Here is a 25,175-nt window from a genome sequence, read left to right as displayed (position 1 = left end):
TTCGAATCCTTGAGCATGGTATATCTTTCCATTTGATTGTGTCGTCTTTAATTTTTTTCACCTGTGTCTTATAGTTTTCCAAGTATAGGTTTTTACCTCCTTAGTTAGATTTATTCCTAGGTATTTTATGGCTTTTGATGCAACTATAAATGGGATTGTTTTCTTAGTTTCTTTTTCAGATAGTTTGCTCTTAGTGTATAGAAACATAACAGATTTCTGTATGTTAATTTTGTATGCTGCAAATGTATCATACAACTTTACTAAATTCATTCATGAGTTCTAGTAGTTTCCTGGTGGCATCATTAGGATTTTCTATGAAGAATATCATGTCATCTGCAAAGAGTAATAGTTTACTTCTTTCTTTCCAACTTAAATTCATTTTATTTGTTTTTCTTATCTGATTTCTGTGGCTAGCACTTTTTTTCTATTGGAAGATAATTACTTTACAATGTTGTGTTGGTTTCTGCCACACAACATGAATCAGTCGTAAGTATACATATGTCCTCTCCTTCTTGAACCTCCCTCCCACCCCTCTATCCCACCCTACCCCTCTAGGTTGTCACAGAGCACCAGGTTGAGCTTCCCGTGTTATAAAGCAACTTCCCACTATTTTACATATGGTAATGTAAATGCTTCAATGCTACTCTCTGAATTCATCCCACCCTCTCCTTCCCCCACTGTGTCCCCAAGTTCTCTATGTCTGCATCTCTATTCTTGCCCTGCAAATATGTTCATCAGTATCATTTTCCTAGATTCCATTTATATGCATTAATATATGATATTTGCTTTTCTCCTTCTGACTTACTTCACTCTGTATAACAGGCTCTAGGTTCATCTACCTCACTAGAACTGACTCAAATTTGTTCCCTTTTATGGCTGAGTAATATTCCACCTATATATACATACCCATTCATCTGTTGATGGGCATCTAGGTTGCTTCCATGTCCTGGCTATTGTAAATAGTGTTGCAATGAATACTGGGGTGTGACTAGCACTTCTAACCCTATGATGAGTAAATGTGGCAAGAGTGCGCATTCTTGTCCTGAAGAAATGCTTGCAACTTTTTACCACTGGGTGTTAGCTGTGGGCTTGTCAAATATGCCTTTCTTATGCTGAGGTATGTTTTCTCTATAACCACTTTGTTGGGAGCTTTTATCATAAATGAATATTGAATTTTGTCAAAAGCTTTTTCTGCATCTATTGAGATGATCATATGATTTTTATTTTTCATTGTATTGATATGGTATAAAACATTGATTGCTCTGCAGAGAGTGACCCATCCTTGCATCCCAGGGATAAACCCTTCTTGATCATTGTTTATGATTTTTTAACGTAATTTTGAATTCGACTTGCTTACGTTTTGTTGAGAATTTTTGCATCTACATTCATCAGTGATATTGGCCAGTAATTTTTGCACTCATGGTTTGAAAGGATTAATATTGTTAAGCTGAGCATACTACTCAAGGCAATCTACAAATTCAATGCAAAATCAAAATACCAATGGCATTTTTCACAGAACTAGAATGAACAATTTCAATATTTGTATGGAAACAATCTTGAAGAAGAAAAAAGTTGGAGGTATCATGCTCCTTTATTTCAAATTATACTACAAAGCTGCAGTAATCAAAACAATATGGTACTGTCCTAACACACACACAGAGCAATGAACAGAATAGAGAGCCCAGAAATAAACCTATCCATTTATGGTCAATTAATCTATGACAAGGGCTTCCCTGGTGGCTCAGAGGTTAAAGTGTCTGCCTGCAATGCGGGAGACCCATGTTCGATCCCTGGGTTGGGAAGATCCCCTGGAGAAGGAAATGGCAACCCACTCCAGTATTCTTGCCTGGAGAATCCCATGGACGGAGGAGCCTGGTAGGCTACAGTCCACGGGGTCACAAAGAGTCGGACACGACTGAGCGACTTCACTTCACTTCACTTCAATCTATGACAAAGGAACCAAGAATACTTTGAGGAAAAAAGACAGTCTCTTCAGTACATGGGAAAACTGGACAGCTACACATAAAAGAATAAAATTGGAAATTTTCTCACACCATACACAAAATAAACCGAAAATGGATTAAAGAGTTAAATGTAAGACTGGAAACCGTAACACTCCTAGAATAAAACACAGGCAGAACGTTCTTTGACATAAACTGCCACAATATTTCTTTCTATCTGTCTCCTAAAGCAAGGGAAACAATAGCAAAAATAAACAAAAGGGACAACATCAAACTAAAACTAAGATAATGTCCTTTCTTAAAGCAAAAGTTGAGACAAAAGCAATTGATAATGCCCACCTTCTGTTCTCTACTGCAGACAGGGGTGGGGACATGAGGCAAAAGTGAAGAAAGTCTAAATCTATTCAACTTCTAGAAACCAATACTGACTTGCACTGCACACTCTAGGGCACCAAGAAAGAAATAATTATGGTTTCCTCTCAGAGAAACTTGTAGGAATAAAACCCAAGAGGAGGAATATTTCACTAGGCAAATACCAAAGCTTACTGAGCAGTTACTATACACTGAGATATGGGGAAAGAAAAACAACCAGGAGACACAGTGCCAGCCCTTACGTTTGCTTTTGTGTTAAGGAAACAGAAAGCTATACTTTTAAGAAGACTGAAAAACACATTTATGCAAGACTGGGTACCACCTTGCAGGGAAGAATGAAAAGAAACTGAATTATAAGAACTTGCTGAGGGAAAGAGTGTTGAGAAGTGAACAAATTGATCTGGCCGTTCCCAACAAACATCTGGGATGGTTTGGGACTGGGAAGCTCCAGTGACCATTGCAGGTGGGGTGAGGCAAGGGGTTAAAAATTGAGGGGACTGGTAGAAAGATTCTTCTTTTGTAATAAGAACCAGTCCCCACACACACCCTATGCAACTGGATGACTTCCACTCCTCCCCAACCACAGGAGACAAGTTTATTTTCTGTGAAATTTGAACCCAAGGATTTCGGCCTCAGAGACACTTTCGTGGCACAGAAGTGGACAAAATGAGGCTCCTAAGTGAAAACATGGTGGGTGGGGAAGTAAAACAATGCTTCCTAAAGCATGAGGCTCTCCAGCACCCGTTCCCTGCTCCAGCTCCCAGAATGATGGCAATGAGGTAGTCCTCTTCCCACCATCCCCGCTACTAGGTAGGGTGGTGAAGGATCCTTCTCCATAAAATAAAAATTAATAGCTAATTCCAAAAGAAGAAAATCTACAAATGTTGGCATTTTTTCATTCAATAACAACAATAACAACACTGGATCATCAGACAATCACTAAACCATTAGGACAACCAAAAGATAAGCCTGTTCAATCAGCTTTTTAACGCCTCCTTCTCAAATATGAAAAACAGTTGAGGTGTCATTAAACATTTAAGGAATGTCTCCAAAAAGAAAGACAAAACATCAAAACAGAGGAGAAACATTTTTAAAAACCAAAACCCTATATATTATTCTCAAAGATGAGATAATACTGCATCATCATAAACAATATAAACAGAACAAAGACAATAAGAAAAAAAGATGTGGAAATTTAAAATATGAGAGCTGAAATTAAAAACAGAAGCATTGAGGACTTCCCCTGTGAGCCAGTAGCTAAGACTGTGCTTCCACTATAGAGGGTGTGGGTTCTGTCCCTGGTCAAGGAACTAAGATCCCATGTGCTGCCTGGCCAAAGACAAAAAACAGAAGATTTGAAAGAGACCAACTAATTGAGACTGAAAAAGAAGGGTAGAGGGGTCCAGAAGTAAAGTCTTAAAGGATAAATAGGGAAAATGAAATCTCATGGCAATTTGACCATGCAGAAATTATAGTAAGAGACTGTTGGGAGGTGTGGAAAGAATTAGAGAGATGTACATAAAAAAATCAAGCAAATGAAAAATAATGAGGTGATTATTAACTCTAAAAAAACATTTTTTGACAGGGAACAAAAATAATCATTCTGAGCACAGAAACAACTTAGGGAATTACCTGATCACAAGCAACTGGTTAAAGTATAGGAGGATTTCTTACCTGTTTCAGTGCAGGAGAGCATGGAATCAGCTCTCCTATTCTGTTTATCCCAGCATTGATTTTCTTCTTTCTATGCCTCTCCACTAGATAGAGAAAAAATTCATTTATCAAACCTTGCAGTACTGCTGCCAAAGTGCCTCATTCTCCAAGGGTAAAGAAATTTTAGGTAAAGAAATCTCAAAGAAAGTCTTATCAAACAGTGTCTACTGAATACAAATAACCACAATAAGACTTCTAAGAATGTCATATTCTAAGTTTAGTGTTACGGAAATCAATACAAGTCATACTTTTTTTTTTCTTTTTTCTTCTCCCCCACCTCCCGAAGAGCTTTCTCCACCTTTAATCACCTTTTATTTGGATTTTAAATAAAGGGATCTGTAATAATTAAATTCAAACTATAAAAACAAATTACTAATACTGTATCACTCTTAGGTCATTATTATATTTCAAGTAACTATTAGAGATTTTAATGATAACTAAATTTCAAGAACCCGCTACTAGTTATGTTACTAGAAAGCTGCTGCTTTATAGCAAACAGCAAATTAGACCTTTCCAGGCTGATTAAAGAACTTTAAAACACCTTTTAGGCTGACTAGAAGGCATTTTTGGAGTAAAAATAGCTATTAGTTGTGACTTAAAATAGATGAGAAAAGGCAGTGACTTATTTTTCTCTATGGTGTCTGTGCTGTTCACTTTGCCCCATCTAAGGAGCTAGACAACTGACAACTTGTGAGAAATGTTCCAGGCATGCATGCTACAACTTTAAAAGCTGTATGAAAGAGGCAAGAAGATCCAAGAGATTATCTAAATAGTTTCTATAACATACTTAAAATAGAAAAATTGGTTTACATTTTGTTATTTTTCTAAAATCTTCCTTTTAACAAAGGATTTCAGTGCTTCTAAGAAGATGACCTTTCAGATACAGCATAAGTAGGTCTTTTTTTTTTCTTTTTTTTTCATAAGTAGGTCTTATTTCACAAATATATATTTTTCTCCTCATAATCTAGCAGTGAGAACACCCTCTCAATGACAGTGATTTACTTTCTCAATAAATTACTATCAGGACATATTTATTGTCCTATGTGACATTTAATTCCAATAAAAAGATTTAGCTCATAAGGCAAAAAAAAAAAATTTAGATGTACTGATAGGGCAAAAAAACCACACAGAGCAATAAAATAGAGCTCACCATTCTTCTGAATGCTCTAACAATAATATTTGTTGTTATCTAAGAGCATACTTTCTAATGTGTGTAGACAAAACAACAACAAAAATAATATTAAGACTCTATCCACAGTGCTAACAGGGAATTCACATGCAGTGAACTCCCATCCTGGGGAACAGCAGTGTCCCATCAGTGTTCAACACGTCTTTCCATAGATAAAGTCTTTCCTAGGTTCCTTTGCTTAGGGAAAGGAAGATATTATTTATAGAGTAAAAGAAACAATTAAATATATATTTTTAGATCTGACCACAGTCCCTGATGGAAAATAAAATGTTAAACAATATATCAAATTGTCAAAGTATGCACAATTACTTCTATAAATGTTTACCGGGCTATAGCCTGTAATTCTGATATTTAAGATAAAAGCGAAGTTTTTTTTCTATATTTCTTCTTATAACTGAGGATTCCACAACTTAATTTAAAACTGGTCACATTTCAAGTACCTTTAAAATCTATAGCCACTTCTTCCCAACTCCTGTAGGCAGCTAGCCTCCTTTAAAATTTCTGCAGACACATACCCTTCACTCCTTTCATAAGGAGTATATCTGGAATTCCTCAGAGGGTGAAATCACTTAAAACACTAGCTCCAGAGGTATACTAATCCTTAAATTAGCTAAGTAGACTATAAGTCTTCATGAGACTTAGGGAGTACTTTGTCAACTAAAAACAATACAGCACAAATCTTTACGTATAAAATAAATAAGCTGTATTGTACAACATAGGGACTACAGCCAATATTTTATAATGACTATACATGGAGTATAACTTTTAAAAATTGTGAGTCACTATGTCATACACTTGTAATTTATATAATATTGCACATCAACTTTACTTCAATTTTAAAAAATGAAAAATAAAACCCCAAACAATAAAAGAACACTTTCCTAGAATGTAATGAATAATGATTCTGTGCTCATAACATGAAAACACAATCAGCTACAGTATAATTTCATTTTGAATACAAAAAATGCTAACAAATAAAATTTAAAGTATTGTTTCTACCTGCATTGTGTGTCTCCCGATTTTTCTTTCTGAAACAAAAAATACAGATAATAGGAACATGAAAATAATAGGAAAACATTTTACTTTATATTTTGAGAACCATAAAAATTAATTTGATGAATTTGTATTTGTTGTATCAATAAGAAGCCATTTTAAAGAAAATTTTCTCAATAATAGATTATGGTATAAAAACCTGACTACAGATACATCAGTATAAATTCAGAATTCACAACTACTGAAAGTAACTACTATCCTCTATTTTCTCTTACCCCAAAGTCATTGGCTGGGAAGTAAATCAATCATTGAAAACTGATCTATTTGAAAAATGTAATTAAGGAGCTAGTCAATTCCTAAAGTGATATGCCAAGTACCGCTGACCCTTAAACATCATCATCTGGGACTTGTTCACTTATTATAGAGATTTTCTTCAATAGTGAATTCTATAGTACCACAGGAACCAGAGTTGGTTGAATCCATGGATATGGAACCGTGGATATGGAAGAACCATGAATAAGAGGTCTGGCTATACCCTAACTACCACTATGTTCAAGGGTCAACTGTAGCTGATTTCCAGTGTTTGCTCTGGCACTGGCTAAGGGTGGGGGTGACTGTGTACAGAAGACAAACAGTAAAGAGGAACCTTGTAATCCCAGGGAGGGAAGTGTGGCAGGCACCGGCACTCATACATTAACAACTGCCATCTGAGACATCTTTTGCATTTATGTACATTAGGTTACCCAAATTCTTACATTTTCTCAAAAGCTGATCTACTAAAATCACCAATTTTCCCATATATACCATTATTCAATACATAAGCATTCTCTAATAGCTATCTAATCTCTAACAATGATTGTAATATTTAATAATGGAACCATTGGTCATGCAATTCTAAGCAAAAATATTGCCCAAAATGACGGAAATTCTGAAGGAGGTATTATACAAGGAACCAGAACTAATGTTATATTGATGTGCATACTGGCAGTAATGGTTCGTAATGTCACAAAATGTCTATTCAAACTGACTTCAGTCTAAGTGAACTTTGCGTCCACCACAAAGACTAGTATTGAATGCAAGTAAAAATATCAGAAGAAACTAAAAATTTAGCATATATTTAGGTATTATACTGTTTAACTACTGATAGTCATTTTACCACTTATACTGCTAGCAGAATTCAAAGGACAGGTAAATTTTAACTATAAACCCCTTTCCATATATCGATTTATATTTATCCACAGCTATTTTTGAAGAGTAATGGTTTTCTACACTTCCAAATTAAAGTTCCCTAAAGGACTACCTATTTCAAAAAGTGGGGACCAATTCTGCCTATCTGCCAAAACTGTATTATTTTTGGACTGTGGCTTCATACCTGTGCTGCTTTTTTGTAGGAGTCTCTTTCTCTGTCATTTCTGGCATGGTTACAGTGATAGGAACCTACAAGGCATGAAAAAACATGTCAGAAAGTCTAAAGGCATTCTAGTATCTGGGAGAAACTGATTAATAGCAATTTGGTTTGAATACCAAGATGCTAATAAAATAAAAATGACATCATGAAAAAGCACTGGATTAGGTATTGTGGACAGGAAAAAAAGCATAAGAAAATAGGACAAAAAATACTGTAACCCACAGCTGGATAACATGGTGAATGTCAAATGTGAGATACAGCCAGGAAGTGCTTGAGAACACTGGAGAAGAGAAAGATCATTACAGATTTGGAAATCAAGAAAAGCCTAAAGGGGGTATAGATTTGAGCAAGATCTGGACAGGTAAAACATACTTGAGTTGGGAGAATATGTTCTTTGCTCATGATACAAAATTGAAAACAATGGTCATTCTCTCTAAATGCAGAAAAACCAAATGTGACAAGTAAACAAATATATGCTATCCCCCATATGGAAGCAAGTATTCATGCATTTACTCATTTGCTGGGCTTCTTTCATTTCAAACTACTAGAAGTTTTAAACATTTATCACTTGAGAATCATTAAAATCTGAGTTTGAGTATGAAAATTCTATTAATACTTAAAATACCATGATACTAAAGAATATATATATTATATGGAAATACACTCAAAAAGCCTGAAAGCAAATATATTACGATATTAATCACAGTTATATAAGCCCAGAAATATTATAGGTGATTTCTCTCTCTTTTCTGATTTTCAAGAATTTTGCAATAACTTTAATGCCTTTAAATCCCAGGGGCTGGCAATTTTTCAAAAGAGGCCTGTCAGGTTGGGCTACCTGTTCTGATATACTGCAAGAGGTTGCAAGTGCAGTTTCCCATTTTCTCTCTGAAGGCAGAAAGTAAGGAATTGGAGTCAGTGTGAGTTTAAAATCTGGTTCTGCCATTTCCTAGTTGTGAGGTCCTGGGAAAGTTGTGCAACCTCTTGGAAACTCAGACATTTCATCTAGAAAATGGATAATAATCACAGTATCTAGATCACTGGGTTGTTTCAGGAAAGAAAAGATGAAATACAGCAAGGAAAGGACAACAGCACGGTGCCCAGTTGTAGTGAGGATTTAATCAATGTCAGTCATGGATATAAATGACCTGGATAACCACAGTGATGTGGTCACTCACCTAGAGCCAGACATCCTGGAGTGTGAAGTCAAGTGGGCCTTAGGAAGCATTACTGTGAATGAAGCTAGTGGAGGTGATAGAATTCCAGCTGAGCTATTTCAAATCCTAAAAGATGATGCTGTTAAAGTATTGCACTCAATATGCCAGCAAATTTGGAAAACTCAGCAATGGCCACAGAACTGGAAAAGGTTCAGCTTTCATTCCAATCCCAAAAAAGGGCAATGCCAAACAATGTTCAAACTACTGTACAACTGAGCTCATTTCACATGCTAGCAAGGCAATGCTCAAAATACTTCAAGTTAGGCTTCAGCAGTGCGTGAACCAAGAACTTCCAGATGTACAAGCTGAATTTAGAAAAGGCAGAGGAACCAGAGATCAAATTGCTAACATCAGATGAATCATAGAGAAAGCAAGAGAATTCCAGAAAAACATCTACTTCTGCTTCACTGACTATGCAAAAGCCCTTCACTGTGTGGATCACAACAAACTGTAGAAAATTCTTAAAGAGATGGGAATGCCAGACCACTTTACCTGTCTCCTGAGTAAGTTATATATGAACCAAGAAGCAACAGTTAGAATCTTATATGGAAAAACTGGTTCAAACTGGGAAAGCAGTATGACAAGGCTGTATATTGTCACCCTGCTTATTTAACTTCTATGCAGACTACATCAAGCAAAAAGCCAGGCTAATGAATCACAAACTAGAATTAAGACTGCTGGTAGAAATATCAGAAATATCAATAACCTCAGATATGCAGATGATATGACTCTAATGGCAGAAAGCAAAGAGGACCTCAAGAACCTCTTGATGGGGGTAATAGAGGAGAGTGAAAAAGCTGGCTTACAACTCAATATTCAGAAAACTAAGATCATGGCATCCAGTCCCATCATTTCATGGCAAATATATGTGCAAACAGTGGCAGATTTAATTTTCTTGGGCTCCAAAATCACTGCAGATGGTGAATGCAGCCTTGGAATTAAAAGATGCTTGCTCCTTGGAAGAAAAGCTATGACAAACCTAGACAGTGTATTTAAAAGCAGGGATATCACTTTGCCAAGAAAGGTCTGTTTAGTCAAAGCTATGGTTTTTCCAGTAGTCATGTACAGATGTGAGAGTTGGACCATAAAGAAGGCTGAAAGTCAAATAATTGATGCTTTCAAATTGTGTCCTGGAAAAGACTCTTGAGAGTCCCTTGGACAGGAAGGGGATCAAACCAGTCAAGCCTAAAGGAAATCAACCCTGAATGTTCACTGAAAGGACTGATGCTGAAGCTCCAATACTCTGGCCACTTGATGTGAAAAGCTGACTCACTGGAAAAGGCCCTGATGCTGGGAAAGGTTGAGGGCAAGAGGAGAAGGGGACAATGGAGGATGAGATGTTCAGATAGCGTCACGGAGTCAATGGACATGAGTTTGAGCAAACTCCAGGATACAGTGAAGGACAGGGAAGCCTGGCTTGCTGCAGTCCACAGGGTCACAAAAAGTCAGACATGACTTAGGGACTGAACAACAACAACAGCCATGGATATTGATGATGTATTTCAGGTTAAGGCTTTAGCTCAGGAAAGGAGGGAGAAGAGTCCTGGGAAAGAAGTAAAAGTAGATGCAGACAAGGTGCTGACAGAAAAGTACTGACTGAATCAGCCTGAGGAGAAACATGTGCTCTAGATCTATTTCTGGCAGCTTATTTATTCCACTTTCTCCCTAACATTTATGAAGTCCAGATCAGCCTGAAAGCAAGTTCACATTACATAATGCGGGACACGTGAGTAAATAAATCAATCCCTGTCACCTTTCTCACCCAAGGGCTTGCAGAATCTCTTCACTTTTGATTCCTGGCTTCCAACGCCTCCCGTTTCTGATCCAAATCTATCATCTTCTGCCAGAAGATGGTCTATAAGTTATGTTTTCTTCTTACTACACAAGAGAAAAATCAGTGAATGTTTATAGGTTTCCATTAGCAGCATGAAATAAAACGAGGACTAGCAACCTAAGGCAGGCAGGCAGATATTCCGTGGCCTACAGGGTGATCCTGAATTCTCCGCACCTCTTAAAAGTTAACAAACCTAATTGCTTTCAAAAGTCACTTCCCAGTGGGTTATGCATGCTCCACCCCCACAAAAATGGTAGCACAGCAGCCATTGGACAGTCTCCAGGAGGTGAGTCTCTCTTTTCTTATGATGGCTCACTGTCACTTGCCTTCTGCCTAGCTTTTACACTAATCGTCCTCAATTCTAAAATTATCTTTCCTTCAATCTCCTACTTCCCCATTCTCTCTTGTGAGAGTGACTGAAGACTTACTCAAGGACCTTCCACTAAAGGCACCAGGAAGACAGCTCTCATATCTGCACATTGTATGTGCTCTTTAAACATGTCAACATGGGGAGAATTCCCTGGTTGTCCAGCAGGTAGGACTTTCCTTGTCGTGGGCCTGGGTTCAATCCCTGCTCAAGAAACTAAGATCCCACAAACCCTGCAGCATGCCCCCCCCAAAAGGTGGGGGCTTCATCCCAGACAAATGAAAAGTGCTAAGGAGGGCCACAGAACTGGCGCTTTTGAACCATGGTGTTGGAGAAGACTCTTGAGAGTCCTTTGGCCTGCACGGAGAGCCAACCAGTCCATCCTAAAGGAAATCAGTTCTGAATATTCATTGGAAGGACTGATGCTGAAGCTGAAACTCCAATACTTTGGCCACCTGAGGCAAAGAACTGACTCATCTGAAAAGACCCTGATGCTGGGAAAGATTAAAGGCAGGAGGAGAAGAGGACAACAGAGGATGAGATGGCTGGATGACATCACCGACTCAATGGACATGAGTTTAAGTAAATTCCGGGAGCTGACAATGAACAAGGAGGCCTGGCGTGCTGCAGTCCATGCGGCTGCAAAAAGTCGGACACAACTGAGCGACTGCACTGAACTGAAGGAGGGCCCAGGAATCTGTATTTCCAAAAAGGTCTCTTTGTGATTTTTCTTTTTTTCTTCTTCTTTTTTTTTTTTTTGTACAAAAGAAACTCTTTTTTAGGGCAGTATTTCCTAAACATTCCTATTAATCCAAAGATAACAGTTTAAAAATATAGATTCTCAGCTCATCCCAGATGCACTAAATCTGTCTCAAAAGAAGGAATTCCAACCTCCAAGGTAGGAGCCTGAAATTTAATGAGTGCCCCCAGGTGGTTCTTATCCGGACAACTTGAAAGCACAGGCTTGTGTGAAATTCAGGGACCTGATCAATACTTTACTGTAGGAGAGATTGTTTGGGATGTGGTATGAGAGTTGACCAGATAATTTTACCTATAAACCAGTAAGGTCAGATTTGCCTCATACTCACATGAGTCAGCATTTGGTGATTAATATCACTATTCCAGTTGTTCCCCTCCAGTTGTCTTCTTTAATTAAACTTTTCAGATTCACATTACAATTAAGATACATGAAGTAAAAGTGTTTTTTTTTAAACATCTAGGATCTTAAAGCAATGACAATAGAGTCCTATCACATAAGTAGAGACAATCAATATATTGCAGTGGGGTAAAAGCCAGCAGTTTACTGAAAGAGGAATACAACCTCAAATCAAAATCACCCAGTTTACCAAATGTCACTATAAATATCCATCTCAAAGCACATTTTAGCCAATTCAATGAACCTTATCAATGCAAAATTATCTCCATGTCCAGTATCTCCTGATATTAAAATTGTATGCCTGACACTGAAAAAGAACATTTACTGGAACAAAGAACTACATAATATTGTCATGAATCCTTGTCCACTTATTACCCTACTAATAAGAAAACAGAATTTTTAATATTTATATAACCAAATACAAATATACCCTTTAAAATATTTGAAGTATCATGAATTTTTAAAGAAAACTGTCAAAATGTTACAGTAGTAATCTATATTATTTTTCATGGTAAGAAAGTTATTTCTGAAATTAGTCAAACTCAGTGGTTCTCAAAGTGTGGCCTTCAGATCCCCTGCATCAAAATCACATCTTTGGCTGATTCATGTCAATGTATGGCAAAAACCACTAAAAAAATAAAATAAATAAAATAAAATCCCTTGGAGTTTCAAAAACAAAAAAATTAAAAAAAATGATGAAAAGAGAAAAAAAAATCACATCTTTTTTCTTTTTTTAATGTGGGCCATTTGTAAAGTCTTTATTGAATTTGTTACAACACTGCTTCTGCTGTTTATATTCTGATTTTTTGACTGTGACACTTGTGGGATCTTAACACACTGATTAGGAATCAAACCTGCACTCCTTGCACTGGAAGGCAAAGTTCTAACCACTGGGCATCCAGGGAAGTCCCCAAATCATCTTTTTTCCCCATGAGGTAACTTTTTTCCCCGTGAAGTAAAGCTTACATATTAGTAAAATGCACAAATTTTAGTATAACAATCAGTGAGTTTTGACAAATGCATATACCTGTGTGACACAACCCCTATCTAGGCACAGAGCATTATTATCATGAGAGAAAGTTCTCTCATGACCCTCCTGTCAATCTCTTCCCCTACTCCCAGGAGGCAACCAGTGTTCTCATTTATTTTTTTCACCACAGAGCTTTATAATGTTTTATCTGAAATTCTACTGTGGGGGGCAGAAAGGGAACCTGGACCAGACTGTAAAGGAATATTTTACGCCTAATGAATGTGCTCAGATTGTATCTTAAGATCAGTGGTTCTACAGAAACTAGCCTAGCCCTGATCTGAAGTAAAATGAAATCCCCTAGTCTACAGTAAAATGGAAAAAAGGACAATGCAGTTAGGATTTTTTTCTTTATTGATATATAACTTACATACAATAAGTCACTAATTTAAGTTCACTTTGCTGCTGCTGCTAAGTCACTTCAGTCGTGTTCAACTCTATGAGACCCCATAGACAGCAGCCCACCAGGCTCCCCCGTCCCTGGGATTCTCCAGGCAAGAACACTGGAGTGGGTTGCCATTTCCTTCTCCAATGCAGCAAAGTGAAAAGTGAAAGTGAAGTTGCTCAGTCGTGTCTGACTCTTAGTGACCCCATGGACTGCAGCCTACCAGGCTCCTCCGGCCATGGGATTTTTCAGGCAAGAGTACTGGAGTGGTGTGCCATTGCCTTCTCCCAAGTTCACTCTAACCACCTATTATTTCTCTCTCTCTCTCTCTTTTTTTTTTTTTGACTGTGCTGCGTGGCTTGCAGGATCTCAGTTCCCCAACCAGGGACTGAATCCAGGCCACAGCAGCAAAAGCCCAGAATTCTAAGCACTAGACCACCAGGAAACCCCTCATGTATTTTTATACAAGGATACAACCATATAACCACCACTTAGATCAATATATAGAACATTACCAGTATCTCAAAAGGCTCTTTCAAGGTCACTGCCACTTAATCCCCTGAAGTTTCTTTTAAAAATATATTTACATTCAAGGAAGAATATATATTCCAAAGAAGACATATAGATGACCAACAAGTATATGAAAAGATGCTCAACATCATTAATCATCAGGTTCACGCAAATCAAAACCACAAAGATATCTTACTTCACACCTGTTAGAATGGCTGTTATCAAAAGTTAAAAGATAAAGTCTGGCAAGGATGTGAAGAAAAGGGAATCCTTGGACACCACTGGTGAAAACATAAATTGGTACAGCCATTATGGAAAACAGAACTACCATATGTTCTGGCAATCACACTTCTCGATGTATATCCAAAGGAAGTAAGTCACCATCTCGAAGAAATATCTGTACTCTAATTTACTGCAACATCATTCACAGTAGCAAAGATAAGGAAACAACCTACATGCCCATTGACAGGTGAATGGGTGAAGAAAATACTGTACTATATGAATGTATTATTTCATACATTATATGTGATATATACATGCTCATGCTCGGTTGTGTCTGACTCTGCAACACCACAGACTACAGCCCACCAGGCTCCTCTGTCCATGGAATTTTCCAGGCAAGAATACTGGAGTGGGTTGGTTGCTATTACCTATTCCAGGGAATCTCCTCAACCCAGGGTTCTAAATCTTGTCATCTTCCCAACACAGGGGTCTAAATCTTGTCATTTGCATCTCCTACATTGGCAGGTAGGGTCTTTACCACTGTGCCACCTGGAAAGCCCGACACACACACATATATGGAAAGCCCCCTCCCCCCACACACATTATTCAGCCTTAAAAAAAAAAAGGAAATCCTGATACTTGTAACAACATGCATCAGTCTGAACGCCAACATGCTAAATGAAATAAGCTAGACACAGGCAAACACAGTTGATCTCAGTTATCAGTTCAGTTCAGTTGCTCAGTCGTGTCCAACTCTTTGAGACCCCATGGACTGCAGCACGCCAGGCCTCCCTATCCATCACCAACTCCCAGAGTCCACTCAAACTCATGTCCATCAGTGATACCATCCAACCATCTCATCCTCTGTCATCCCCTTCTCCTCCTGCCTTCCATCTTTCCCAGCATCAGGGTCTTTTCCAATGAGTCAGCTCTTCACATCAGGTGGCCAAAGTATTGGAGTTTCAGCTTTAGCATCAGGATATTCATCCTTCCAATGAATATTCAGGACTGACTTCCTTCAGGATGGATTGGCTGGATCTCCTTCCAGTCCAAGGCAGTCTCAAGAGTCTTCTCCAACACCACTGTTCAAAAGCATTAATTCTTTGGCACTCAGCTTTCTTTATAGTCCAACTCTCATATCCATACATGACCACTGGAAAAACCATAGCCTTGACTAGACAAACCTTTGTTGGCAAAGCAACATCTCTGTTTTTTAATACGCTGTTTAGGTTGGTCGTAACTTTTCTTCCAAGGAGTAAGCATCTTAATTTCATGGCTGCAGTCACCATCTGCAGTAATTTTGGAGCCCCCAAAAAATAAAATCTGCCACTGTTTCCACTGTTTCTCCATCTATTTGCCATGAAGTGATGGGACCAGATGCCATGATCTTTGTTTTCTGAATGCTGAGCTTTAAGCTAACATCTTCCCTCTCCTCTTTCACTTTCATCAAGAGGCTCTTTAGTTCTTCTTTGCTTTCTGCCATAAGGGTGGCGTCATCTGCATATGTGAGATTATTGATATTTCTGAGATTACTGATACTGATCTCACTTATAAGTGGAAACTAAAAAAGTCAAACTCATAATAAGAGAGGGTAAAGCTCTTGTTACCAGGGGCTAGGGAGTAGGGGTAAATGGTGAAAAGGTACAGACATTAAGTTATAAGATGAAAAGTTCTGAAGACCTAATGTACAGCACAGTGACTGTAGTTAATATAAAGTACTGTATACTTGAAATTTGTTAATAGAGAAAATCTTAACTGTTCTCACCACAAAAAGTAACTATGTGAGGCAATAGATGTGCTAATTAGCTTGATTGTGATAGTTGTTTCATAATGTATACAAATATGAAAGCGTTATGTTATACACCTTGGTGGTGGTGGTTTAGTCACTAAGTGGTGTCCAACTCTTGCAAACCCATGGACTGTAGCCCGCCAGGCTCCTCTGTCCACGGGATTTAGCAAGCAAGAATACTGAAGTGGATTGCCATTTCCTTCTCCAGGGGATCTTCCCGACCTAGGAATCGAACCCAGGTCTCCTGCATTGCAGGCAGATTCTTTACCAACTGAGCTATGAGGGGAGCCCATTTATTTTTTTATTTAATTTATTTGGCTGGTGGTTGGAATTTATTTGGCTGGTGTTTGGTATACACCTTAAATACATATGACTTTTATTTGTCAATCATACTTCAATAAAGCTAGAAAAAATGCATATATTCAGAAGTGTGCAGTTATCTCATATTTTGCTGGTATGAATGTAAAATGGTGTAGTCACTTTGGAAAACAGTATGGCAGTTCCTCAGTTAACACAGAGCTGCCTATAACCCAGCAATTCCACCTAGATATATACCGAAGAGAACTGAAAACACATGTTCACACAAAAACGTGTACATGTTTGTAGTAGTGATATTCTTAAAAGCTAAAGTGTTGGAACAAGAGAAATGTCCAAATGACAAATAAATAAAACATGATATAACCACACAGTGGAGTATTATTTGACAATTAAAGGGCATGAAGTACTGATACATGCTTCAACATGGGTGATCCTTTATATTATAAACATTATATTAAGTGAAAGAAGTCTGACACAAAAGGTCACATATTGTGACCTTCATATGTTCCATTTATAGGAAATGTCCATAACAGGCAAATCCATAGAGAAAGAAAGTATATTCGTGGTTGCCAGAGGCTAAAGAGGATGAGGAATGACTGCTAATGGTGAGTGGGAGGGAGAGAAGGGGTCAGATTTTGGGGGATGATAAAATGTTCTAAAAACCACTAAATTACATTTTAAATGGTAAACTTCATGGTATGTCAGTTATATCTCAATCAAGATCTTAATTTTTTTTTTAAAAAGAAACTGTTAATAGAAGTCTCTTTGGGTAATCTGAAATTTTCTACCATTCATCCTTTTCATCAGTTTGTACATCTGTTTTCGTTCAGCAGGTAACATCAAATTTTATTTAGTTACCAGTCACCCCCAGTTTCCCTAATATGGGAAAAATGTGAAACCACCAAAAACAAGTACCAGCATTTAAGAGAAAACTCAGTTTAACTGTTCAGTGGCAAGTTGTGTTTTTTTCCCACCGAGAAGCAAATTAGTGGTAAAAGTTAGTTTAAATTGTGTCTTTAGATATGATGAACAGAAAAACCTAATTCTTACCACAAAAATTTCAAACTGGAATTAAAGTGTCTTAATTGAAAATATTTTATGGCACACTGCATGAACATTATTTGTCCATGAGTTGAGAAAAATCTTTTCAATCTCTGTGTTTACTTCTGTTCTGCTACCATCAAATACATTCCTAAACATTTTACAATTACTTAAAATGTTTTAATGAGTGGGTACATAGATATGCAGTTTTAAAATATGTTCCATTTCTTTATATGAGATCTCTAATAAATCCATAGTCCTCTCCAATCAAAATGACAAACACTACTGAATATGATCCATGGAATCACAACACAAGCATAAATCCTGGTTTGGGTCACGGCCATAAAATGTTAGGCCATGGGCAAAGTTCTGATGTTTTTCCCTTAAGGTGGGCATTTTTCCATGTTGTTTAAAACTGTGGTTACAGCATTTATGTTTAATATCTTGGATATACGTACTCTATCATCTTACTCATGCTCTGAGGCATCTTTGCCCTCCGTATTTTGCTAGATGAGCTATTATTTGTATTTATCATGTCTAGCATTTTAGGTTAAGAAATTCCTACATGGTCTACCTGGTTAAACTCATTAAGTCTTTAAATCTGTATTAGTAGTACAAAAATAGCACAGAGGTGCTTTTCATGTGCAAAAGAATCCTTCTTCTATGCATGTGTTTGCAGCAGCTGCTTTCCATCTCGGTGGGAACTTGAGGAGCTGTTTATAATTGTGCTGTGTTGTCTTCTGCTTTGTGTAACTGTTATCAGAAGTTCTAATTTCCTTTGCCATTAAAGAAATATTACATCCTTTAACAATGTTTGTTGGCTCCTTCCTCCTCAACATCATGCTGTGTGCCATCAGTCATGGAGATTCCATAAATGCCAACCTTGAGATACTATGACATATATAAGAATATGAAATAATGAAGTCCTGCTTTCACTGTGCAGTTGAGTGAAGCAATACTTCAAGAAAAAGAAATAAGCCAAGGGTATAGTAATTTGCTCAGCATAGTTTCTATTTTTTATTTTTAAGCTACACTTGTAACCTGTTTGTATAAAAAAATAATTTTTTATTGAGATATAATTGACATATAACATTACTTTAATTTCAGGTATACAACATAATGATTTGATATTTGTCTGTATTACAAGATGTTTACTACAAGTCTAATTAACATTCATCACCACATACAATCACAAAATTTTTTTCCTGTGATGAGAACTTTTAACATCTACTCTCAGCAGTTTCCAAATATTCAATACAGTATTATTTTAAAAATTATTTTTGGAGAGTCTAGAAATATGTAAAGTTAAATGAAAAAGTTACTTAGCTCTACAATTGCACTCTTCAGGAATACCTGCTGCAAACAGTTTGGCATTTTTTAGACCTTTTCCTTACTCTTGACCATACAAACTACAAAAACTTCTGGCTCAGAAACTGTATCATAATTAAATTCAGAGAACTTCAGGCTTTCAGGGTTTTTTTTTAAATTGTTACAAAAAATAATTCTTGCTCTTTGTAAAATTTTAAATAGCACAGATGTATGTATATAAAGTACCAATGCCCTTATACTTTTAACAATCTGGTAATATCGATTCCAAATATCTTTCCTATGTGAGTGAAAGTCACTCAGTCATGTCCGACTCTCTGTGACCCATCTCCAAGCAAATACTGATGCACATATTAGTAACTGTTAAACTAAATGAGAAGGACACATAAAATGCAAGCAGTATAAAATACCTCCCAGTCCCAGTTCAAATCTCCTCTGGTGGGTGATCCTACTCCTTGGATAAAAAATTAGGGCAGATGCCATGACTTTCCTGTCACAACTACATAATAAAAATCATCTAGTCATTTCTAGTTACAAAACAATCCACTGGGAATACATCAGTACAGTTCCTTTATTGTAAGTAATGCCTCCCACCACACAATCTCTTGCACTATCCTCACCCCTGCAACTTCTTTCTCTGTCCTTACAGCTCCCATCTCTTTCACTGAGGTGCCCTTGTCCTGTCAGGAAGGCCTGTGGCTCAGTGCCCAGACCAGCTCCCTCCTGACATAATATGGACTCACATCTGGTTCACAGAAACACATAACTCTTTAATGCAACAACTCCTAGAAATTTACTTGCAAGTATATTCATGTATGTGCCAGCAGATATTTATTCAAGGATACTCAAGTAGCAAAAGACAAGGAAAGGCTCATCAAAAGGAGACTGATTAAATATGTCACAGGATCATGTAGAATCACCTGAAATTGCCCATATTTCATACTTTCTGCCTCTAGAAACTGCAGTTTCAGGTGGTTCAACCTAATAGTTTCACCCATACAATGCAGTTATATGTACTGAAAGTCAAATATATAAATTTATGTATTTGTATGTGCTGTATCATATCTCCCCCAGATGCACATGTTGAAGTCCTAATGGCCAATACTTCAGAATGTGACTGTATTTGAAAACAGGACCTTGAAAGAGGTAGTTAAGTTAAAATGGGGTTGTTAGGGTAGACCCTCATCCAAGATGACTGGTGTCCTCACAAGACAAGGAAATTAGAACACAGACCACAGAGACACAGAGATGACCACATGAGGACACAGCAGGAAAGCATCCGTCTCCAAGCCAAGAAGAGGCTTCAGAAAAAGGTAAACCTGCTGATACCTTGATCCTGGACTTTAGCCTCAGGAACTTTAAGAAAATTAATTTTTTTTATTTAAGCCCTTCAGTCTATGTATTTTGTTATGGCAGCCCTAGCAAATTAATTAATGTATATATGTATTTTACAAATAAACTTGTATATATGTATCCTTTGGGATAGAGAGAAGAACATGTAAATGATGCACAGCTAGTAAATGATGCACAGAATTTCTCTGGAAGGACTGCACAGGGGAAATAGGTAGCAGAGTACATGGGATATCTTCATATGCAATTTTAATTTTTGCCACATATATGCATTGTGAATTAATTTTATCTTTCTAACAAATGCATTTAAGACTATAATATCTCCTCAAGGTACAACTTTGCCCATAGCCTGTAAATTTTGATATGTAGTATTTTCAAGTTACTAATTCCTAAATAGTTTATATAGTTTCAGTTAAATTTTTAAATAATTTTTTAAAATGCTATCCAAGTCAGGTGTTAGTCACTCAGTCAGGTCTGACTCTTTGCTATGCTAATGCTAATTCACTTCAGTCGTGTCCAACTCTTTGCAAACCTATGGACTGCAGACCACTAGGCTTCTCCGTCCATGAGGATTCTCCAGGCAAGAATACTGGAGTGGGTTGCCATGCCCTCCTCCAGGGGATCTTAGACAAAAAAAATTACCCTTAACCACTTCCCTTTCTTCAAGGAAGAAAATTTAAACTCCCCAGTACAACCTATTCATTCTACCCTCTCCCAACTGGTAATCAATTTGACATCAATTTTCTTGATCTTTCTACAGGTGTACATTTACATATATATCTTATCACATGCACAAAAAATTTTTAATAAAAATTTAATCATGTTCTATGTCACTCTGAAATATGCTTTATTTTAGTGTAGAAATACACTATGGACATCTTTTTAATTTAACTTACTCTTTTTAATACCTGCATAGCATTGTGTAGCATGGATGAGCCATCATTTATTTAGCTGTTACCCATTGATTAATACTCTTTATCCCTCTTCCTTTTTTATTTCTGGATTTTGTTTCACTTGGTTTGCTATTAAAAACAATGCTGACCAAAAAAAGGCTACAATCAATATCTTTTAAGTTTTTAAGTCCAAAGCAACAAAAAATATCATTATTGCTTAACCTGCATCTCCTTGAGGACTAGTGAGGCTGAATATCATTTCACATGTTATGAATCATTTATATTTATTTTTCCAGAATTTGCTTGTTTTTATTATCTAGAATTTTCCTTCCTTATAATTTCAACTTTCATACCCTCTTCAAACCGAGTTAAAGTAAAAAGCTTTCCAAGTAGTTATTTTTCTTCTTTTTTGGTTCCCCTTTTGTTAAGAGTGTGTGTGTGTGTCTGTTTCCTTGCACTACGATTGGCAATAACTAATTTTTAATTTTCAGAATTTGAGATTTCCTGTGTAGTCCTGTTACATATTTTTGTTACGTGTTAGATGAGTATTTGAGAAAAGTACGCACTTTTAGCTCCTTAGGTATACAAAGTTTTATCAATTATTTTCCAATTAAATGTTTGTTGTGTGGAATTAAACTTTGTCTGATAACAAACTATTATGCATTTTCTTCCATTCAACATTTGCCTGGAGTGTGTATGTGTTTATATTATTTTAACTTTTCTGCATTATTTTGTTTATATTTGTCTGAAATAACACAAATCCGAAGATTTGTTTCTATACAATTTAAGAGCCTTTAAAAAAAAGAGAGAATGTATTGCATTGCTACAATATTTTGCTTTTTTCTCTTCCCTCCTCCACTATCTTTTCACTTTTCCTTGGCTGATTTTTTGTTTTTCTTTATTTTCCTCAATATCATCTTTCCTTATATATATATATTCTATTCATAAATACCCTTAACAATTTTAAGAAACATACATTTTCTCCTCTTCATTTCATGAACTTCCTCAATTTTCATTTAAGTATGCACCCTTCCCCAACCCAGTCATTGCACTTCAGTAGTAGGCCTTGACTTGTCTTGGCAAATATTTTTTTTCTGACTCTAATGGTCTCCAACTGATCCAGTCAAAGCAAAGCTCAGGACTTTTGTTTGATGAAGCAGGTAGTTATACTCTCACTCCTTCCACTGTAAAGAAAAAGGATGTGATTCCAAATACTGCACTTGCAGACATCTTCCAAAAGAGGGAAGCCAGTCTGAGGATGAAAGTAATACACAAAAAGCAAAGCTGAGAGAATAAAGCCAACAGCAGAGGAATCACATATCAATAACTTAAGACATAACAGTACTGAGTTTAAATATATTTCCTTCATATTAAAAAACAGTATCTATAGTCTCTTCTATCAACACAGAAGTTGTAACACACTCTAATTCTTACCCACCAAACGTCCACCATCTCCCCTCTGACAAAGACTTACTGAAACTGTGCAGAATTTTAGCATAAGGTGTTAGTTCTCCTTCTAGATATGTATTTCATGTCTAACAACTTAAAATTTTCTTCTTTGTTAACCCTATATGCAAAACAGAAAAAGAGAAACAGAAATACAGAACAGACTTTTGAACTCTGTGGGAGAATGTGAGGGTGGGATATTTCAAAAGAACAGCATGTATACTATCTATGGTGAAACAGATCACCAGCCCAGGTGGGATGCATGAGACAAGTGCTCTGGCCTGGTGCACTGGGAAGACCCAGAGGAATCAGGTGGAGAGGGAGGTGGGAGGGGGGATTGGGATTGGGAATACATGTAAATCCATGGCTGATTCATATCAATGTATGACAAAACCCACTGGGAAAAAAAAATAATAATAATAATAAAAAAATTTTAAAAAATAAATAAATAAATAAAATTTTCTTCTTTGTTCTTTTGTACCATATTTCAGAAGGACTCCCTGGGTCTGATCTTCCAGTTCATTAATTCAGTCAATCTATTACAACCATGCTGCTATTCAACGTGCTATTAAATTTTTTATCACAGAAAATGTTTTCAACTTTCAGAAACTTTATTGTTCTTATGCCCCATTGCTATTTTATGGAAACTGTATTCCCTGAAATCTTTGAGGACATTTTAAAACAACAAATATCATTTATTACGTTCGTTTCCCCCAAAATTGATTCCTCTATTTGTTCAGTTTGGTGTTCCTCTTTCACCCTCTTGATTTTCCTTAAATATTTAGTGAGTCTCAGTTAACTGAACTGATTGCTAAAGTTGGTTTCCCCAGCAAAGTGGTTCTCATCTCTGGATGCACTGTAGAAAACACCTTTAAATTAAAAAATGACCTAGGTGATTTTAATGGTCATCCACCTCTTAGAATCACTGCTTTAATATGTGTGAATATCACTCTTCTCTGCATCATGAACATGTATGCTGATAATAAGAGTTCTGCCTGTCAACAGTGTCATGCAGAGATGGAGGGGAGCAGCTAGGTGGGTGACTTGTGAAGAAAGGAGCCCCACACTCACAGTGGCAATTAGAAGTCCTCTGAGACATAACCCTGATTCTCTCTCTGGCCCTCAAGCCCAATAGAGATACACCCCTAATTTACATAAATAAGTTCTAGCGGGTTAGTCCAGGAGTAAACATTGTTATTAGCTATTCTAATTAGTCCTAATACAGTTCCAAAATCTAAATTAATTACCTTTTGACCGCTATTATCATCTGAATATTTGCATCCCCCAACCCCAATTCATATGTTGACCTCCTAATCCCTAAGGTGATGTCATTAAGAGGTGCGACCTTTAGAAGATGATTAAGTCATGAGGGCAGAGCCCTCATGAATGAGATTGGTGCCCTTATGAAAGAAGGCCCAGAGAACTCGCTTGCCCCTTCCACCTTGTGAGGCTGCAGCAAGAAGAAGGCAGTCTGCAACCCGGAAAAAGGCCCTCGCCAGAATCCAACCATGTTGGCACCCTGATCTGGACTCCCAGCCTCCAGCACTGTGAGAAGTAAGTTTCTGTTGTTTGTAAGTCATCAAGTCTATGGTATGTTGAAGCAACCAACATGGGCTAAGACAACCAACCTCAACTTTTCAGTCTCTGAGCTTCAGAGTTTTCCAGAATTGTGTTGGAAAACTCACTTTTCTAGCTTTTCCCCTTCAAGTCTATACTGGTTTGCAGACTTCTCAATGCTGTATGATTTTATCATCAAACTGCTCCTATGTGCTTTTCATTTTTCATAAAGTCCTCAACATTTCTGATCCTTAGATGACACCTTTCCCAGCTTTTCAACACTAGTAAGGATGTGTTTTTATTCTCCCATTTTCTTATTCTTGCTGTTACTTAACTAGATTTTTTTTTCATTATACAATATAAAACATCCTTACATTAGACTATTCAAATCATTCTGAAGAATTTAAGTTGTAAAAGTAGTAGTCATCCCCACTAATTGTCCTCCTCAAATTTCTTGTTAACACTATTCAAGTAGTTACAGTAATGCCACTGTATTTCCCTTTATATTCTCTATCCTTTGAAAGTGAATACTACTAAGTTGAGTCCACACTCAAAGAGAGGGGAATAAATCTCTCCCTCAGAGAAGACGTATCTAAATACATATTTTCCAGAATTCTTCTATGAAGGAGATTTGTCTCCTCTCTCTCAATTATTTATTCAGTCCTTTACTTGTATCATTATGAACTCAGGGTACTTATTTTATTCTTTGGGTTAAAATTTAATACTATAGTTATTTTGTTGGTCAAATTGTTCAAGCTTTGGCCATTGGGCACTCCAGTGTTCTTTTTACATGCCCTTCCCCTTCCCCCTCTCCTGCTTTGTAGTACTTCCCTATCTTTTGGCACTATAAGATGCTCCAGACTCATCTTGTGACATATATCCTATTGTTCCTCTGGAGAACCCTGACTAATATAGTGGATAATCAAGGAGTAAGCTGATAAAGGAATGAGTACTTTACAGGGGTAAAGTACAGGGACTTTTTAAAGCCCTTCCAATTCTTCTGAGACACAGCCACTGTAATCAGTAACACAGATGCTCTCAAGGCCCCGATACTCTTCACCTCACTTTAATGAATGAATGGTAGAGGGTAAAGAGACTACC

The 25,175-nt window shown here is 37.0% G+C and overlaps 1 protein-coding gene across 3 annotated transcripts in view; it reads right to left on the bottom strand.

Moving 5' to 3' along the window:
* Positions 1-25,175, bottom strand: part of USF3 (upstream transcription factor family member 3) — a 45,524-nt gene that overhangs the window by 12,913 nt on the left and 7,436 nt on the right. Inside the window, exons 2-5 of one of the 3 annotated variants that reach the window (XM_043874202.1) lie at positions 10,607-10,731; positions 7,601-7,665; positions 6,235-6,263; positions 4,008-4,090 (exon numbers count right to left, since the gene is read on the bottom strand). In XM_043874202.1, the coding sequence (XP_043730137.1) occupies positions 4,008-4,090; positions 6,235-6,263; positions 7,601-7,647 (159 nt within the window). In that variant the 5' untranslated portion in view covers positions 7,648-7,665; positions 10,607-10,731. The remainder of the gene's footprint in view (positions 1-4,007; positions 4,091-6,234; positions 6,264-7,600; positions 7,666-10,606; positions 10,732-25,175) is intronic. The other 2 variants (XM_043874201.1, XM_043874200.1) reach the window with 2 other exon arrangements.

Source organism: Cervus elaphus, chromosome 19, assembly GCF_910594005.1.
Source record: "Cervus elaphus chromosome 19, mCerEla1.1, whole genome shotgun sequence".
Lineage (NCBI taxonomy): Eukaryota > Metazoa > Chordata > Mammalia > Artiodactyla > Cervidae > Cervus > Cervus elaphus.
The sequence above is the reverse complement of the archived record's forward strand: the minus strand, read 5'-3'. Positions and strand labels throughout refer to the sequence as shown.